The following is an 18,043-nucleotide window of genomic DNA, read 5'->3' as shown; positions in this document are numbered from 1 at the left end:
GATATTACTGATGCGGCCTGTTCCAAAGGCCCATCCCTCTCACGATGTTCGGGGTTGGTGTTGGTTGATTTGACATTCGACGACGCTTTGTCATCGGCGCAGGGCGCTGGGATGAGATAAAGTTGTTACATAAGCGCCCCTGGATCGCCCCCGGAGCGTCTGGCCCGAGCTTCGCTCGCTTGGTAAGGTGCGGTGGGGCCACTGGCGCGAACCCCAATTCCCCACGCGAATAAAGTTTGAGAGTCGAGCATGTGATGCATCAAGATCTTTTCGGCCGGGGAAGGGAGAAGGGAGAGAATTTTGGAGAAAAAAGACTCATACCTGAGGGGAACGCAGGAAAATCCGAGCCCGGCAAGGACAATTCGCCAAGTTTGGTCGGCTCGGACCGGGCAATTTCACCTAAGACCCTGCCCTTGTGACCAACTTTGTCTGGTAGCGGGCCATGGCCGTCGTCAGAGAGCCGGGTAGTGACGGAAGATGTCTTGATATCCAAGCGTTGGAGGTGACGAGAAGACAGGAAAGCCAACTACACCCAAAGACACACCCAAAGACGTGGAATTAAAGTGCATACTTGGTCCCCGCTCAATTGAGAAAACGGCCCGCACTCAGCCCCGGCACTGGCGCTTCGCGTCCCCTGCTGAGCCCCCCGCACCAGCTGCCTTTCCCCCGCTGCGTCCCCCGCGCCGCGCAACCGTCTCAAACCGCAGGTGCAGCAGCTCTCAAGCATCCAACAGCCTGCGCCCTTACACCAAGTTTCCGCGTGACTAGGTCGGCCTGACTAGATTACCAAGAAGAGGCAACGTAGAAAAGCCCCAAACACATTACGTCTTCGTTTTGATTCTTCATTTATACCTGCTTGAGTTCCCTTTTGATCTGCGTATCCCTGAATATCCATCCCGCACCTCTTGCAGATTCTGCAGACAGTTAGTTACATTCTTGACTCGGTGCATTGGACCCTGCTCCTGGTCCCAGCTAACTTACAGCGGACCCCACTCACTGTCTGGCATTTCTCTGTGCAACAACCTCGACAGGACTTCCGACGGGCTGTCCAACGTCACCTGCGTACGACTGCCAGAAACCAGATTCTCCCTCCCTCATCGTACCATTTCCCATCTATCCAGTCCTTAGAGAAGAACCACCATGGGGCGCCCTCCGGCGTACCTATTCGTCGTAAGGTACGCCACCAAGCAGCTTTCCCCAGAGTTTCTGTTGTCTGTGCAAAACGACAGGACCCTTTACGCAGGGTTCGATTTACAACGTCATGCATGCATACTGACGCACCATGCTAGACACGGCTACCGGCTCGATGCGGCCGACAAACAATGGCATCTCTCATCCCCGACCCCGTACGATCCGCCTCTCACATACAGCGGCTGGCAACAAGCCAAGAGCTTAGGCGTCAGAATCGCCTCCATCATCCGCGAGCGAGTCGAGGAGGACGAGCGGGCTGCTGGTCAGAATTCGAACCCGAAACCAAAGCGAAAGAAGTACGAAGTTGTCCTCCACAGCTCGCCGTTCCTACGATGCATCCAGACCTCAATCGCCATCAGCGCCGGGCTGGCCCAGGACTCAACACCATTTGGGCCCGCGAGTTCCCCAACTGCGCCGTCCGAGTCGAAAGATGAGGCGACTGGTCCTTCTAAACCGTCTGTCGTCACCGACCTCCGAGACACAGCAGCTTCGGCGAATTCTACCATAATTCGGAAATCGGTCCTGCGCCTTGATGCCTTCCTCGGCGAGTGGCTAACACCAAAGTACTTCGAGTTCATTACGCCGCCCCCCGAGTCCGTCATGATGCTGGCCAGCGCCAAGGCCGACCTCTTACGCCGCGAGGACTACAGCCACCATGCAAACTACGTGTCACACCACCACTCGAACTCTACACCGAATCACCAGTCCAGCAGCTCGCAAGGGCACCTCTGGAGCCCTATCGTCCGGGACTCCCCAACCTCTCCGTTCGGTGGCAGCCAGTCGAACGGGTTCGGAGCCCCTACCAACCCGTCCCCGTCGACTTCCATCCGCAGCGACAAGGAACCGCGGACCCCCGGGCCTGGCTATATCTCGCCTGTCCCGCACTACGCGATCGGTAATAACAACACCATCCCGGCGGGATACGTCGCTCATGCCAGGGACGCTTGCAGCATCATCGACTACCAGTGGCACTCCACGAGAAGTGTCCTGGACTGGGGCGACGGCGGGTCGTTCCCCGAGGAGTGGGCGGCGATGCACAAGCGGTTCCGTACGGGTGTTCAGAGTTTGGTTGACTGGTACTCGACCGCTGAGAACCCAACCCGGCCGGTGACCAAGAATGTGAGGAATGCGCCGGTGGGTGGGCCTGAGGACGGCGACGAGGACGTCGAGACAGAGTCCATTGTGATTCTTGTCTCCCACGGCGCCGGCTGCAACGCTCTGATCGGGGCTATTACGCATCAACCCGTTCTAATGGACGTCGGCATGGCGTCCCTGACAATGGCTGTCCGGAAACCAGACTCCGAAAGCGAAAACACCATCCCGCAGAAAATCGGGGACCTACCACCGACCCATCACCTCTACGACCTCAAGCTCTTCGCCAACAGCGACCACCTGCGCTCTCCCGCCACAACCCCATCCAGCCCCCGTCCGCCCCCCGTTTCCAACCCCTTCAACGGCCCCCGATCGCGTCACCTGTCCTTCTCAACCTCAGGCAGCAGCTTCTACTGGAACGACGGGCCCGGCAACAGGAGCCCCTCCAGTGCGGGTCTAGGCGGGTACCGCAAGAGCCCGAAAGACGACTCGCCCGTACCACGGCTGTCGTTTATCAACAGCACCGCGACTGGTGGCGGAAGTAGTGGTGGCATCACAGTCGGCAGCGGCGTGACCTCCTTTGCGGCCACGCGGCCATCCCTTCTAGCTCAAGCCCGAAGTGGGCTGTGGACGCCGACGGGCGAGGAAAGTGACGAGGATTCGTTTGGGGGTCTCAACTTTAGCCGTTTCGACCCGCCGGCCACTGTCGCAGCCGCGAACGCCGCCTCGTCCACCTCGCAACTCACAACTTCTACTCCCAAAGTAGATATCAAACGCACCCCCAGCCCACTAGCAACCAAACCCACTGCCACTACCTCCACCACTACCAACGAAACCGCCGAGCCCACCCTCGGCGCCTCATCCTCATTAGCGAATGGAGCTCCTGGCCTAACAACACAGCGCTCGCCCAAGCCAGAGCCGGACCAGCTTGGGGCTGGATCGGGTGGACTGTGGGGCGCGCCAAGGCCGCCTGATGATGCAGATAGGTTTCGCGATGTCACGGCTTCGAAGAGGCGGTGGACTGTTAGTGAGCGGAGTTAGGCTTTTTTTTTTTTTTCTCCGCGAAATTGGTTGGTGTGTGGGTATGTGACTGAGTGAGTGAGTGGGTGGGTGAGTGGGTGAGTGACTAAGTGGGTGTGTGTTTCGTTCCAGTGTGTATTATGCTTGGAGTTTGTGTTGCCCTAGTGGGGATTTACGCGCGGTGTCATGCCTCGCTGGCTGGTTAAATATGGTTATGGCTATCTACGGTTGGGATGGACGGGCAAGGTACTAGGTAATCTAACTTTGCAATGGGCGGTCATAGGGGACTGGTCTAAGGGGGTTATCTCGGGCTGATTACTTACTATCTTGCTGACTATGTATGTTGCTGACTATGTATGTTTCTGGCTGGCTATGTAACTGGCTGGTTGCGTTACTGGCTTGCTTTCCTCTCTTCTCAATGCGGGACTGGACTGGGCGGACGGGATTTTGGCGTCATATGGGTCATATGGGGTTTACATGCAGGTGCTGGGACATGGGTCGGTGGTTAATAAGGGATGGAAAAATGTATGGTTATTTATTTAGTGGGCGGAGTAGTATTTATGATTGTTTGTGTGTTTAAGGTTGATTCCTGCGTGGTATGGGGGATTGCTTGTTTTGTGGTGTAAGGGGGAGGTTTGTTATTGTTGTTTGTTAAAGGGAAATGTCACGCTCCTCTCGCTAATGAATGTATCAGCTGCCATACACCCACGACGGTAACTCCCACAACTCACCCAACCCCCAAAAGCTAAATCACCACCCCGAGCTAATTTCCTATTCTAAAACACAGTCTGTCGTTTCTCTCGTCCAGTAACGTAGCCAACCACCCTACATCGTCGCTTGCCCATTCCCCTACCTACCCGACAGACCTACCTATCCACTCACACATCATGCCATCACATCACCCCATCACAGTTCAGAAGGAATTATCTATCTAATGCCCTTCTCGCATGCATCACCTCCAAGGCTGCTGATTATCCATCCATCATCCATCATCCGATATCCGGATATGCGGATAGCTTTTCGCTCTGTCTCCGGCCGCGTTTGATCGCCAGGGCGTTTGCAGGGTATAGTTAATGGAGGGTCTTGGCCCATCCATCCCGCTTTATGTCTTGGGGTCCTTGCTGGGTTGATTGTATACCGTGTCGCTGTTCTTTCGGTCCATCTGTCCTGCCCAGTAGTGTAGTGAAGTGTAATGTAGTGTAGTGTAATGTAGTGTAGTGTAATGTAGTGTAGTGTAATGTAGCGTAGTGTAATGTAGTGTAGTGTAATGTAGTGTAGTGCAGTGTAGTGAAGTGCAGTGTAGTGAAGTGTACCCCCGCCTGTCCATCTCGTTGCTGTCGTCCCTCGACTAAGTTCCTGTGTGACGGGCACTTCCGGGGGGAGTGTGTGGTAAGGACATGAGGGGGGTAAGATGTTAAGTGTGTGACACCCCCCCTCCATGCACCCCACCGTACGCGGTTAGTGGGTGGTTAGATAATGAATGATGCGTGATGGTTGGATGAGGCAGAATAGAGGTGCAGTCTATTCCGAAGGGCCCGGCCTTGACAACTAGGATTGGGAAGCTGGAACCGGACATGACCCGGATTGATCGACCGTCAGTCGACCTTCTAGAAGGTCCTGAGATTCTTCCATTTACCCCCGTACGATACTGTGTCTCGGGGGGGTCCGGGAGAGGTCGGAAGGGAGATAGGCTGAATTGGGAGAGTTGTGATTTTGATGGCTTGGTTGGCGAACGGAACGGGTATTATGGGTGATGTGGACGGTTGTGAGAAGATGGGGAAGAGGCCAGCGGAGAGGAATGTGATATAAGATGGGAAGCGGTCATGGTTTTCATCGTTGAATGGATTGAGAGTGTCTCCGCTGTGATATTCAACCCCATATTCCCTTCCTAGCTAACATGAATAGAAGTACCCTCCAAACGCCATCATCCAAATCGAGTCCATCATACATACAATCATCGTGAGTCGGTGCTCATACCAGACATTATCCCGAACGATTCCTTCAGTTCATTGCCATTGCCATGCCGGGCATCATCATCATACAGAACCTCATCTCTCCCAAAAAAGAAAACAAGGCTAAACACACAACCCTCAAAGATAGCATAGCCTGCTGCACAGAACCAAAACCCTAATCCATATCAAAAAAACTCGCCTGCATCCTCAACATCTCCAAATCCACCAACCCCATCACCCTCCCATCCCACCTCTTCATCCCTTCCCCCCAAACCCACCACACCCCGCCAGCCAGACCCGAAACCACCACTAACGCAACCCCCATCCCAATCCCTATCCCCCTCAACGCTTCACCAGTCGCAGCACCAACACCACCCCCAGCCCCAGCCCCAGCACCCGCAGCAGACGCAGACGCAGACGCAGAAGCAGAGGAAGAACCCCCCTCCAACAACCCCGACAAACCCAAAACGAACACCCCCGCCCCCACCGCCCGCCAACACGCAACTCCCCCAGCCATATCAGCCGTATTCCGCATGGAAACAGCCAGACTGGAGCCGGTGAAAGCCGTGCTCTGCCTGATGAGCGGGGCAGCCGTGGCGTCGAGGAGGGCGGTACCTGCTGCTAGGAGGCCTATGATGAGGGAGAGAGCGGGCAGGTTCAGGTTCAGGGGGGGTGTGCTTGTCGTGGGGATTGGGGTAGGGGTGGTGGATGGTTCTTGGACCTGCTGGAATGGGGACGCGGATGAAGAAGAGGAGGAGGTTTGGGCGAGGGTGCTGCTGAGGTGGAGGGAAAAGGTAAGGATGCCGATGAAAGCGAGGATAGTGCCTGTTGCGAGCCCGACCATGTGGGTTCTAGGCGTGAAACGGTTCTGCCAGACGGGGAGGAAGGACGTGATTCCAGTGGCTGCGGTAGCAAGAAGAAACGGAGCGAGAAACAGCGCTCCGAGCGTCCCTGGCGATAGCGAAAAGGGGACAGGGGAGAAAAGCAGCGACAGCGAGGATGTCAACCCCCAGAGGGCAGCGCAGGGTAAAAAGGAGACCACGGCGAGGAGCATCGTTGTGGGCGTGGCAAAGGCCCGCGGCGCCTGGAGGAGGGTCTTGAAGTCGGCAGACCCGTGGTAGGCGTACGGCTTGAGCTTGACGGTGTACTCGGCCAGGGTGTCGAGGGAGAAGAGCTGGCGTGGCGGGAAGAAGATGGCTGCTTTTAGGTCTGTCGTGGCCGTGGCCGGGGTTTGGGCCAGTAGGTGGGTTCGGTCGAACGCTGTCTCCGGTGCGCCGAGGGCGATGGCTGGGATAGCCACTACGAAGAAGGCGCTCAGGATCGTGGGCTGCAAGGAGAACCCGGCGGGTCCCTGGGAAGCAACACCGCCGATCAATGGAGGACCCCAGGTTGTTGCGATGGCGACAATGGAATAAACAGCCATACGGGCCCGGCGTTCGTGTTCCTGCTTCATTAGCCGCGCGAGCGTGGAAGGAAAACCGACGAAAAACTCACAAAGTACGTGTCCTGGATAGACCCCAGAACAAGCGTGTCAAACGCGCCCCATCCCAGCCCCTGAAATACCCTCGCAGCCATACACTGCGCATAGCTGCCCGCAACATTGGTACTCCATACCGTCCCGATAAACACCAACAGAAGGGAAGTCAAATACAACGGCCGCTTGCCGCACACCCTCGAGGCAACGAGACAAAGCAAGCCGGCCATGGCCGAGAGAATCAGAGGTACCCCGGTCAAGGCGGTAACGGAAGTGTAGGAAACTTGATAATCCTGAGCGAGCTGGGCATTCACAGCCATAAACATGGTCTTGGTCACGCCCGTCATGGCCACCATCAGGAGCAGAGAGTAAAAGTTGAGTTCCTTTCTCCACATCGGCCAATTCTGCGGACAGTCAGTGCCATGTTCCGAGACCAAGTTCAGACTAAACATACCAGCGGGTCATCTGAATCATCACTCGGTTGGGGTACCAGCTCCACGCGCCCATATTTCCCCTGACCATACTTGATCGGCCGCTGCGAGGCATCTGTTGCCCAAGAGAAGCGCTGTGTCGAGAGCGGCGCCAGGGAGGCCGCTGGCCCCGACCTCTGGGTCGCTGCTGTCGGGGGTCGTGTCGGCGGGTTCATGGCCAGTGGCTCCTGGGTTCGTGATGGCGGCGGTGCCTTTGTCGGTTGTGGAATTCTTACGCTCTCTGACTTCTTCATCGGCGGTGGTGGAAGTGGTTTGCTGGGTGGCTCTGAGGGAGTGCCGATGGGGCTTGGGGATCGTGATCTTAACAGCGCGGGTGGTGGGGGTAGGTCCTTCGCTGGTGGCGAGGGCGGGACTGTCATGTTTGGGCCTCGTCGGATTTCGGGTGTCGTAGTGTCTTCCTTTCCACCCAACCGAGACATTTCATCTCTCATCTCTTTGGCAAAATCCATATCTTCCCCTGGACCGTCCGGAATAGCGATCGAAGACATCTCAACTCGCCGAGGAGATGCTCAAGTTAAGAAACGAAGGGCATTTGTTGTCGTTGCTGACCAGCAGACCGGACACAAAAAATAAAGCTGGACAAAGTCGTGAAGAAGAGAAAAGACCGGTCCGGAGCACGGGCTGACGGAGGGGACGGATCTGGGCTCACATGCCGCCTTGCGGAATCTCACTGCGAACCTGCAGAAATAACAAATAGCCCTTGCCTGGCCTCGATGGGTTTCTCGTCCAAGCCAGGACGAAAAAAGCCACGGCGGATCATATGTACGACAGATGGGGGGTGATGACGCTCTTTTTCCAGGGGGCTAGGCGAATGATACCTGCAGTGCCGTCAACCAGGGCGTTTCCTTCTTCCTCGCTTTGCCCCTCCACGACACGAACTGAAGCAAGGGGAGGAGGATCCGTCCGTTCCCGGAAGCCATCACGTCCGACCCAGAGCCCTGTCACACATCACAGGGCAGGGACCCAAATCCCGGGGTCCGTTCTCGACCCATTGAGTAGTCCCTGTCTCCGGGGCTTTTTTGAGCCCGCCCGGACAACGGGTTGCATACTCCCCCTGGCAACCCGGTCGTCAAAGAGAGGGCGTTGTCCCGGTTGGAGGAAAATGGTTCAGTCGGGTCCCGCTCTCTCCAGGCAATGGGGACTGTGAACGGCTGCCACTACCCGGCCCGCGCGCCGAGTCCAAGCGACGGGAACGCAGGGACCACACAAGCGAAGGAGGGAAGAGGCTGAAACGGGAGGTGACGCGGGTGATGCAAGAGGGTTGCGTTCACCGTGGGGTTGCTACATTTTGGTCTTTTGTCTTCAGTCTTGGAGGCTATGCTTTGCGGAAATCATTCACCTGGGCTTCCCGCAGTTCCGGAATCCAATGGTGAGGGAGAAAAGGGAGTGTGCGGCTTTCTTATGTACCGGCATACGTTCCTTCCTCATCAATTGATCAATTGGCGTTGAAGGTAGGGCTGAGACCCCCCAAAAGCAACGGCCCGGTGGGGTCTTAACGATGTTGGTGGGGGAAAGTGGGGGAGAAAAGCAACCGGCGCCTTCCGCAGCGGGCCTGGCATAGTGGAGTCCAGCGAGGGGCAGTTTTCTCTCTCCTGATGTCCGCAGCTCGGCCGACCTTCTTCCTCCCGTCTTCTGCAATAGCAATTGCTTAACCGCCTCTTTGGCCGCTCAAAAACAAAATTTTCGGTGAAGAGTTTGCCTGACCACTTGTTTTTCCGGGTTTCCGTTGCTCGAAGTTTGACCACTTCTTTTCCGTTGCTCGCCACGCTGAAAAGTTATGAATTGAGGTCGTGCGTGCGTCCCATCGGGAACTACACTTCAACTGCCGGCCGGATGATACCTCCCGTCCCTTTGCCGTAGCTGAATTGAGACTTGCATCGCGTAAGGGAGGGGTTGCTTTTCCTTCGCTTGTGTCCGTCCCAACTCAAGAGTTGAGACGAAGGTTAAGCAACGGCAAAAAGGAGAAAAAGAGAGACAGCACACAGACCATCCCTTCCCAATGCGTTGAGCGTCCCGTTCCAGGTCGCTCAAAGGAGTCTGTTCGTGGCGTCACAGGCTTGTCGTGTGTGACCGATCCCGGTTCCTGGCGAGAACCAGTGTGGCGGCAACCGGATGCTATCGCCGGTGTCTGTCTGCATGACCGTCTTTGGTGGTCCTCTTTGGTTTGGGGGTTTGGGGAGGGTGATCTGGGCACACGAACAGCGATCCTGTTTCAGTTGCCCCACCGCTTGCTCCGGGCTTTGGACAGAGCCGTTGAAACAAGAGTCAAATCAGGAGATGGGAATAGACTTGGCATTATTGAACCGCATTGGCGTCAGAAACGTTTCAACGTTCCGACGGTTCATGTGTTCTACCAAGTTGTTGAAGTGTCCTGGCTATGCGCTCTGGGTTCATCCACCATGAAGCAAAACCAGGTTAGTTAAAGAGAAAAGGTGCAATCGCCGGGTTACCGAGGCTGATAACAGAACATGGAGTGGGGGTAACTGCAACTTTGCGGTTTATATCTCGACTACAGCAAGGCCTAGCGTATCCCTGTGACCAACTTAGACTTTGAGTCTGCTATCGATCTAGGGAATCCCTTGTCCCAAAGCTTGAGCAGTGCGAGAGTAATATGAACTTCAAGGCGTAGGACGGTATGAAATTTCGACTCGTTTCAAATATCAACATTGATCCTCGTGATCTGATTCCCGCCGTCTCATGGACGAGCCGTTTGCCAAACGTAAAACTTATAAACTAAAATAAGAACACTCTCTGCGGCTAATGTCACGAATGACACGACACGGCGATCGAGGGACTAAAATAAGACTCCCATCCCGCCAACCGGTTCATCAACTTCCATTTGACATGAGCCGCGACCCATTCCACCACAGATCACCCACAAACCGTTTCGCCCACCGTGTCCCCCCCTTCCCGACCCGTGCCGTCCCCCAATATAGCAAAGAGCCCAACACGATCAGCACCCCCCTCAAAACGTCGCCAAAACAATCGCCTTCCCCTCCGCCGAAACCTCCTCCACCTCCTCCCTCTCCGCCATAACCAATAACGTGGTACTCCGGATCAACAACTCATCAAACCCCAACCGGTATGCAACCGGCAGTTGCTCATCACTTCCCACTAACACAGGACGCTCGCTGCGCAGGTCTTTTTCCGTGACGCGGAATCGGAGGCCGATGGCGCGGGAGGAGTCGACCCAGAGGATATCGTCGTCATCTGGTGGTTCTACAGCCCCGCTGGCCCTGGCCCTCCGAGCCAACCAATCCCGCCCGACCCTCACCACCGCCTCGCTCACATTCACATGGCTCCGGAACAGACCGGGGCGTTGACCCAGTCGGACGAGGTTGGTTACGCAGACTAGTTGGGAGAAGGACTCGTCTTCGTCGAGGTAGATGTCTAGTGATGGACGGGTGGTTGGTGGTGGTGGTGGTGGTGGTGGGAATGGCTCGTGGGATCCGTTGGTGTTGCTAGTAGTGGCGGTGGATGTTGGGGAGGTAGGAGTGGGAAGATAGGACCCGGAGCTGCCGTTGGGTCGCCACCAGGACCGGGAGCCGCGGCGCGGGCGGGATTCGTCTTGCTCCACGGGTTGGAAGTGGGAGTATGCGGTTCGTAACCCTTTGGTACCGTCGCTATCACTAGCCCTTCTAGTACTGCCCTCATGCTGGGAAGATTCCCCAGCTGGCTCGGCTGGTGGTGACGCCCCAAATTCAGGAAATGGGTCGCTGCAGAGGTAATTGCAGTAGAGGTAAGGCGTGTAGAGTTTCTCGGATGGGTGGTAGCACTCCAGCATGACACGACGGTCTGGTTGGGAGGTGGCGCGGAGTAGGCGCTGGTTGAGGATATGCAGGGCTGTGGAGTAAACGCGATGGTTGATTGTGATCCGGGGTAAGAGGGCAGTTGTGGGCAATTGGGAGAGGATAGAGGAGAGGAGCTGGAATGATGATTAGGGATGGATAATGCTCAGGGGTAGTGAAATAGTCTTTAGATTGGGCCTACGAACCTCGTTGGGTAGTGAATCGAGGCTCACGGGTGAGCTCATCTTGAAGGATAAACGGGATACCCGTATCAGGTGTCTGAGAAAATAAATAAAAATAAACTCAGAAAACCCAGTGTTTCTGATTGATCAAATCAACTCAAAAGCGCCGCGCAAGCAAAGTCAACCTGGATTCCAAGTCATTCAGAGTTGACACAAGTTATCGCAGGATGCAGTGAGAACGTGGAATCGCCTGATGACGCGAGAGGTGGGGGTGTCCACTTGGACCCACTCAATCCCGTCTCCGGGCCCGATGCTCCGGTCCGCGGTCCCCACTTAAGCCCGGGCCAGGAACAAACCGGCAGCTTAACACCGGAGTAATCGGGGTTTATATTTCGCTTCCCGGTGGTTACCTACAACATCCGCTCATATGAAAGAGAATTAGATCTTTTTTCTTCAAACCTGACCTTCAGGTTAATCCCCCGGAAGAACGAAGAATCGCGAACTAAAAGTCCAACACAAATTCCCCAACCCTACCCCCCAAGCACTGCCAAACGCCGCTTTATGCCGAACCCGAGCAAAAGACTTTTGCCTCCGTTCCCTCCCACTCTTCAAAGTACCTCGTCAGATTACCCGAAATATTGATCCTCCTTTGCGTATTGATCACAAAGACCGCCGAGACAAATGCTAAACGTGTCAACCCCTCCGTTTAATCAGAACAACACACTCGAAAAAAAACAATACTTACACCCATCATCATTAACCCACTGCGAAGTTATTTCCCCACTCTCAGGGTCCAAATAAAAAATAGCCGACTCGCTTTCGTGATCCCGTTTCCCGCCGGTCGCAGGGTCAGTCCCAGCCTCATTGATCGAAGCCGCAATCTTGGCCGGTTTATCGCCAACCGTGGACGCAGCAACACTGTTGCAGTAGGCATAGTTCTGTGCCGACACGGCAAAGTTTGGTCGACCCGGAGGCGTGTCCCAGTAAAATCCAAAGGTTGCTCCGAAGGTTGGGTTCTTGCCGCTGCTGTTCTTTGAATGTGGCGGTTCTTGTCAGGGCGGTGTTTCTCACATGCATGAGGTAGGTTAGTGGAAATAGTTGGCTTACCAAGGTAAATAATGTGTTGTTTTCGAACCGGGTGAGGAGCCGCTTTTGGTCGGTGGTGCTGGTGACTACGTATCTCCTTTCTGTGTCCAAGTCTGCAGCGAAGAAGCCACTGAAAGTGGTGTCTGCGGAGTCGACGCGGACTTCTCCGCAGTCGAATGGCTCTGATACGTGTCGAGGGGGGATGTTTCGGGCCCATACTGCTTGGGAAAGCAACAGGGGCGCAGCGACCAGTGGGAGTGTCAGCATCATTGTTGCGATTTGATGTTGCCAACGCTAAACAAGTGTGAGGATACAGGAAGACAAAGAGTGTGGGGAATTGTAGCGACCGAATTCGTCTTATGTACGATCGCACAGCCGAACGTCAGAACAAGGTTCATAAGGTGATAGCAGGTCGGATAAATGTTAAACTAGGAAGATTGTCGTAGCAATCATATCAGTCAGATCTGTGATTATTGTATTGCCGATACCAAGACTCAAACTTGGCGGCTGATATTGCCGGATATTGACCTGCTTGATTGATGGAACGGCATATCAATGGCAGTTGAACAGTATCAAGTTACCGAGCGTCGGTATTGGTATTTCTAGGCCCACTTATGATCAACTTTGAGGCCAATCGATTTTGTGTGTAAGTGGAACGTGTTAAAGAACATATTTCAACCCTCGCTATGACCAAGAAAAGCGACAGACCAAGTCCATGGATTAACTTACTTCGCTACAAAAGTGAAAAGACAAAAAGAATAAACTAAAGAAAGTGAAAGAAGACCAAAACGAATAAATCCAGAAAGTGAAAAAAAAAAAAAAAAAAAAAAAAAAAAAGAAAAAAAAAACAAAAAAAAAAAAAAAAAAAAGGGAAAAAAAAAAAAAAAAAGAGTAAATCAAATTATCAATCAAAATTTGTTAAGCTTCGATCAAATGTTAATGGATTGGACTTGAGCTATCTGTTTGGCCACAGCGAGCAACCCTACCTTAACTTTCCCATCGGGACGTTAAGGTTTGGTGCCTCACAATCAAACAATTTAGGGGGAGGTTTCCTATTTCAAATCCCTTTCCTGCGGCGGCTCTTTAGAACCTGTGATTAAGTTGGCGAAGAAGCCTTTGTTTTTGAGCAAACAGTGGACTGAGCTAAAGCGTGGCACTAGATACGAACCTAGAGTAGGTGTATGAGTATAATTCAGCTACAGACAGCTGAGCGTCTGTTGTATCTCCAACCCCAGGCTGTCAAGAAAATCACGAGTACAAAGAGCGTAACAATTATAGGGAAACTGGAATTTGTTCTTGAAAGCCAAGGCCAGGAAAAACCTAAACGCTTGACGCAATCCAACCAGGAACACCGAATCTATTCAAATAAATAACGCCAAAACACCACAACTCCAAACGCCAAACGCCAAACACCAAACGCCGAACGCCGAACCCTCCATACTCCATCCCAGACCAACCTCCCCCCTCAATCCCCTCCCCTATCTCCCCCGACCCGCCCCTCCAGGCGTCCCAGACCGAGCCCTCACAACAGGCGACACATCGTCACCACTACTTCCTCCTCTGCCCGCTCCGGCACTCACCGGACTACTCCCCACCCGGCTACTCTGAAAAGAACCCAGCTGGCTCTGTCTGCCCCCATTCTGTCGAGTCTGAGTCTGAGTTGGTGTCGGCGTCTGACCTCGAGGCCTAGAAGTGGGCGAGAAACCCGGACTAGGACTGGGGCTAGATGAAAACAGGCTTACATTTATCTGCAGCCGGAGAGGTGAGTTAGTGCTGGCGTTGGAGCCAAAGCCGGAAGGGCCGGCAGACCGAGTCGGGGTAGGGGTTGAAGCTCGCGAGCGAAAGATCTGGGAAGATTGCGAAGGTATGAGGCTGGGTTGTCTCGAGGGTGGCAGGCTTGGTTGGCGCGGGGCTGGGCTGTTTTGTCTGGGGGCGCCTTGGGGGCCGGGACTAATGGGGAAAAGGAGGAAGGGGTCCTGGAATTCGGGGTGCTGACTCAGGTCGAGGTCGTTGGAGCTGTGGGGAGAAGAAAGTAGGTGAAAGAGCGGGTGAAGTTAGGGGTCAGGCGGAACGGCAAGTCATGGGCTGGTGAGTGTTGTTTACATTCCCGGCGGCACCCTTCAGGACAACGTGACGCGACCCTTCAAGCTCAAGTGGCTGCGTCAGCTTACCCAGGTCGTCGACGATTTGAACCTGAAGTACGGCGTAGCCCACCAGGACCTTGTTACACGGAACCTGTTGATCGATGAAGCCTTGGACAATCTCATGGTTTTCGATTTCAACTGGGCGGCCCAGATCGGTAACGTCCGCGGCGAGTCGTTCGGTCAATATATGTAAGCAGCAACATCAGCAAGGCACCTATACCTCGTTTCTTGATGATCCGACCCCATCGCTGACATTGTTGGTATTCCCATGACTAGGGAAAACAGGGACGACGTCCGGGCGGTAGCCTATACCATCTACGAAATCATCACCCGCGATCTCCACTATCGAGACACGACCTGGGAAGAACTCAGCTTGAACACGATCCTCGACATGGACGAATGGACGCCCCATCCAGACGTTGTGCTCGACCACCCTGTCGCCGAGTACCGCGCGGTACTCGGCGCGTGGCTGAAAGCGCGGGAGACGGGACCTCAGATTGCCGTTTACACGGACGCGTCCGAGTACATCGACTGGCCCAAGCTGGAGAAGTTGACGGTGGAGAGCGATCAAGGCGATGGAACGACGAAGCAGATTCGCAGCTGGAATACCACGTTGGTTAGGCTGGCGCGAAAGGAGGGACGGAGCATTGTGAAGTGGCAACGGCCGGCGGCGAACAAGCTCACGAGTGAGGACCACTTGCTTGCGAATGGGGAGTTGGTTGCCAAGGCTTGATTCTTGGTGTCTTCGCTGGACCCCCAAGGTGGCTTGTCTCCGTGGAGAAGCTGGTTGGATCGTCAACTGCCAAGATGTGAGGACCTTGCGAACAGAACTTTCGGTGTGGAAAGAGTTGTGAAAATGCCCACAGCAAGGAAAGGAAGTCGCGAGACACGTTCAGAGTTTAGCTCATGTTAGTTAGTGCCAACACGTGACGGGGGTCTTGGTGCTCCGTCACACTTTCCCTTTTTGCAAAGAAATTCAGAGGAATCATGCCCTGATTGGCGGTGGACAGTCGTAAGATTGCGATGGGCCCAAGGAACCTTTTGCTCCCCACCTTTTCGCTTCTCTGCCTTGTGTCTGCCTTTTTCTGGTGGATCTGGAAATCACAACGTTGCAGCCCGTGAGAAACTTCTCAAAGCTGTTTCGTGTGGCTCGGACCCGAAACGCACCGAAGCTGACGGTTGCTGTGGTTCGCAAAAGTTCAGCCCAACGAGCTGATCAACGCTGTGGGCCCGGGGACCCCGGTTCAACTTTATTTGAGCCCACGGTAACACCTCGATGCGTTCAGGGGCCAAAGGTCGCCAGTTGCCCAGTGCAGAGAATCATTTTTGCTGTTTCCAAACGGCCTGACCTGCTTGTCGGTACACTTTGTTTGACTTCATAGATCCACTCTAGAACGACGACCTATGTAGATGCCGTATTTCATAGAACAGATGCATTTGTTGAAGGAGACAATGCTCAGTCGCACGACAACTTTGCACAACGCGCTCCGCCTTGGTGAGGACCATTTGAAGCACACACCACTGCGAGCGCCAATTTCCCTCGAGCCACAGGGCGAAGCATCAAGGTCCAGGTATCCCAGCTCACGGCGTTCCCAGCCTATCAAGCCGGTCTCCAAACCCGATCCGTACCCGGCAGAGCTCCGAACGGGATGAGAAAGGGGCCTGGTCTGCTATTTTCGACGAAACCGACGGGTGCGATCCCCACAACCTAGCGTTCCCGAAAAAGGAAACCTCAGCGATTCATGGAGTCATGGGCAAGGGAGCTTGCTCCAATGTGGAAAAGTATGACAGTGCGATGGTCGAACTATGGTCCGGGGGAGGAGGCAAAGGAACGTTGGTGTAAATAATAAAAGGTCTCAAAGGTCCGATCAAGTCTGTTTTTCTCTCTTCTCATCTCCAACCGTCAGTCACTCCTTCAAATCTCCATCTCGGTCACTCTCTTTCGACACCTCGTCACAACTCGCCAAAAACCATAATCTCTAATCTTTCACAACCGTCAACATGGTCTCCAAGACTTTCATCCTCTCCCTCGTCGGTGTCGCGGCGGCCATGCCCGGCCAGCCCCAAGCCCGTGACGCCCTCGACGACCTCAAGGCGTGCACAGAGGCCCTCGCCACTGTGACCAGCGGCATGCCCGGCTTCCCCACCGAGGTTGCCTCCTTCTACGTTACCCAGACTGAGACCGACCCCTGCAAGGTCACCCTGCCTCCCACGGTCGAGTCCAAGCTCTCGAGCTACCAGGCCGCGGCCTCGTCCTGGTTCAACGAGAACGGCGAAGCCTACAGCTCGGCCATCTCCAAGTGCCCTGGCGGCGACGTGGCTATCCCCACACCCACCAACCTGCCTACTACCTGCGGCGGTTCCACCGGCGGCAGCAGCAGCGGTGGCGACAGCAGCAGCGGTGGTGACAGCAACAGCGACAGCGGCAACGGCGACAAGCCCAACGACGCCACCCGCTCGACCGGCCTCGTTGCCATGGCTGCTGCCCTGGCTGGCTTTGTCGGTGTCGTTGCTGCGCTCTAAGCGAGGAATACATACGACATTTCGATGTGGAGGAGCTATGAGAATACGTCGGAGGCCTGCTTTGGTTGTCAACACATGCATGGATTGGATATGAATGGGAATACATGTCTAGACGCTTGTGGTTGGAAGGAGTTGGCGCACATAATCTTAATTCAAACCTCGCGATTCACGTTATCGCTCTCACTTGTCGGGAAAGGTTGCTGTCCATTGTGAAATCTCGTGCCTTGGGTGTGGTTGAAGATGGTGAATTATTGACGTCGCTGACCACTTCACAACACCCACCTAGCGGTTGCCCAACCGTGTGCCTCCGCCTCGCCATTCCCATCGCCCACAACCCCCTCGGCCCCCGACCTACCCCCAATACCCATCCTTCCACAACTCCTCCCGATACCCCTCCGTTAACCGCTCATCCTTCCCAAACTCCTCCTGCCACCCCACAAACCCCCGATCCAACACCAACACCTGTTGCGTCTTCTTCCGCTTCCCCTCCTCTCCCGTCCCAGACGCCGTCCCAGCAACAGCCGCAACAGCAGCAGCACCATCACCACCGCCCTCCCCCGCTCCCACCCCATCCACATCCGCCGCAGCGACACCCACAACCGTCGTCCCCGCCGTCGAACCCTCAGAAGCACCACCAGCAGCAGCAGAATCAGTAGCCAAAATCCGATCCCTCTCCCTCAAATACCGCAACGCGGCGTTCGGCCCCCGCTGCTGGGATAGCGCACAGTGGAAGACGACAGTATCCTTGTCGCGTAGCTGGCGGACTAGGGTGGGCAGCATGGCGTCGAGTTGGCGGGAGGGCACGTTGCGGGCGCCTTTGATGTGGCCGCCTATGTAATCTACATTGGTCAGTTAGTCGATTTCTTGGATGGGTAAAGGGTTGGATGGGGTGAGTTGAGGGAGAGATTGGGGGGAATAAAGGGAGGAGGGGGGTTGGACATACCATCATCGCGGACATCGATCACGGCGATGGTGGGGTCGCCTGCTGCCGCGACGTCGGATGCGTTGAGGATGATTTTGGAGAGGGAGGCGGCTGAGACCCGTTGGAGGGAGTTGATCGTGGCCATTTTTGTGGGGGGTCGTATTTTGGGTGACTCGGA

General features: G+C 55.0%; 7 protein-coding genes across 7 annotated transcripts; 3 read left to right on the top strand and 4 right to left on the bottom strand.

The window, feature by feature from the left end:
* Positions 1-1,140: 1,140 nt before the first annotated feature.
* C8A04DRAFT_10125 (uncharacterized protein) lies at positions 1,141-3,324 on the top strand (the record flags this gene model as incomplete). Its single annotated transcript, XM_062776474.1, has 3 exons — positions 1,141-1,175; positions 1,290-3,011; positions 3,069-3,324. 3 exons carry the CDS (start codon positions 1,141-1,143, stop codon positions 3,322-3,324), a joined length of 2,013 nt encoding a protein of 670 aa, XP_062639401.1.
* Positions 3,325-5,430: 2,106 nt separating this feature from the next.
* Positions 5,431-7,708, bottom strand: C8A04DRAFT_10103 (major facilitator superfamily domain-containing protein; the record flags this gene model as incomplete). Its single annotated transcript, XM_062776467.1, has 4 exons — positions 5,431-5,603; positions 5,694-6,699; positions 6,750-7,133; positions 7,184-7,708. The coding sequence occupies 4 exons, from the start codon at positions 7,706-7,708 to the stop codon at positions 5,431-5,433; spliced, it is 2,088 nt and encodes a 695-aa protein (XP_062639400.1).
* Positions 7,709-10,185: 2,477 nt separating this feature from the next.
* Positions 10,186-11,253, bottom strand: C8A04DRAFT_35305 (cyclin-like F-box protein; the record flags this gene model as incomplete). The annotated part of the gene is made up of 2 exons (XM_062783120.1): positions 10,186-11,145; positions 11,215-11,253. 2 exons carry the CDS (start codon positions 11,251-11,253, stop codon positions 10,186-10,188), a joined length of 999 nt encoding a protein of 332 aa, XP_062639399.1.
* Positions 11,254-11,749: 496 nt separating this feature from the next.
* Positions 11,750-12,546, bottom strand: C8A04DRAFT_26188 (uncharacterized protein; the record flags this gene model as incomplete). Its single annotated transcript, XM_062779841.1, has 3 exons — positions 11,750-11,874; positions 11,936-12,221; positions 12,298-12,546. The coding sequence occupies 3 exons, from the start codon at positions 12,544-12,546 to the stop codon at positions 11,750-11,752; spliced, it is 660 nt and encodes a 219-aa protein (XP_062639398.1).
* A 1,995-nt stretch (positions 12,547-14,541) lies between these two features.
* Positions 14,542-15,153, top strand: C8A04DRAFT_26187 (uncharacterized protein; the record flags this gene model as incomplete). The annotated part of the gene is made up of 2 exons (XM_062779840.1): positions 14,542-14,609; positions 14,697-15,153. 2 exons carry the CDS (start codon positions 14,542-14,544, stop codon positions 15,151-15,153), a joined length of 525 nt encoding a protein of 174 aa, XP_062639397.1.
* A 1,268-nt stretch (positions 15,154-16,421) lies between these two features.
* Positions 16,422-16,943, top strand: C8A04DRAFT_26186 (uncharacterized protein; the record flags this gene model as incomplete). The annotated part of the gene is made up of 1 exon (XM_062779839.1): positions 16,422-16,943. The coding sequence occupies one exon, from the start codon at positions 16,422-16,424 to the stop codon at positions 16,941-16,943; it is 522 nt and encodes a 173-aa protein (XP_062639396.1).
* Positions 16,944-17,294: 351 nt separating this feature from the next.
* Positions 17,295-18,010, bottom strand: C8A04DRAFT_35304 (uncharacterized protein; the record flags this gene model as incomplete). Its single annotated transcript, XM_062783119.1, has 2 exons — positions 17,295-17,782; positions 17,887-18,010. 2 exons carry the CDS (start codon positions 18,008-18,010, stop codon positions 17,295-17,297), a joined length of 612 nt encoding a protein of 203 aa, XP_062639395.1.
* Positions 18,011-18,043: the final 33 nt, after the last annotated feature.

This window comes from Dichotomopilus funicola, assembly GCF_033296635.1.
Source record: "Dichotomopilus funicola strain CBS 141.50 unplaced genomic scaffold C8A04scaffold_11, whole genome shotgun sequence".
NCBI classification, from domain to species: Eukaryota; Fungi; Ascomycota; class Sordariomycetes; order Sordariales; family Chaetomiaceae; genus Dichotomopilus; species Dichotomopilus funicola.
Note: the sequence above shows the minus strand (reverse complement) of the source record. Positions and strands in the feature narration are given on the sequence as shown.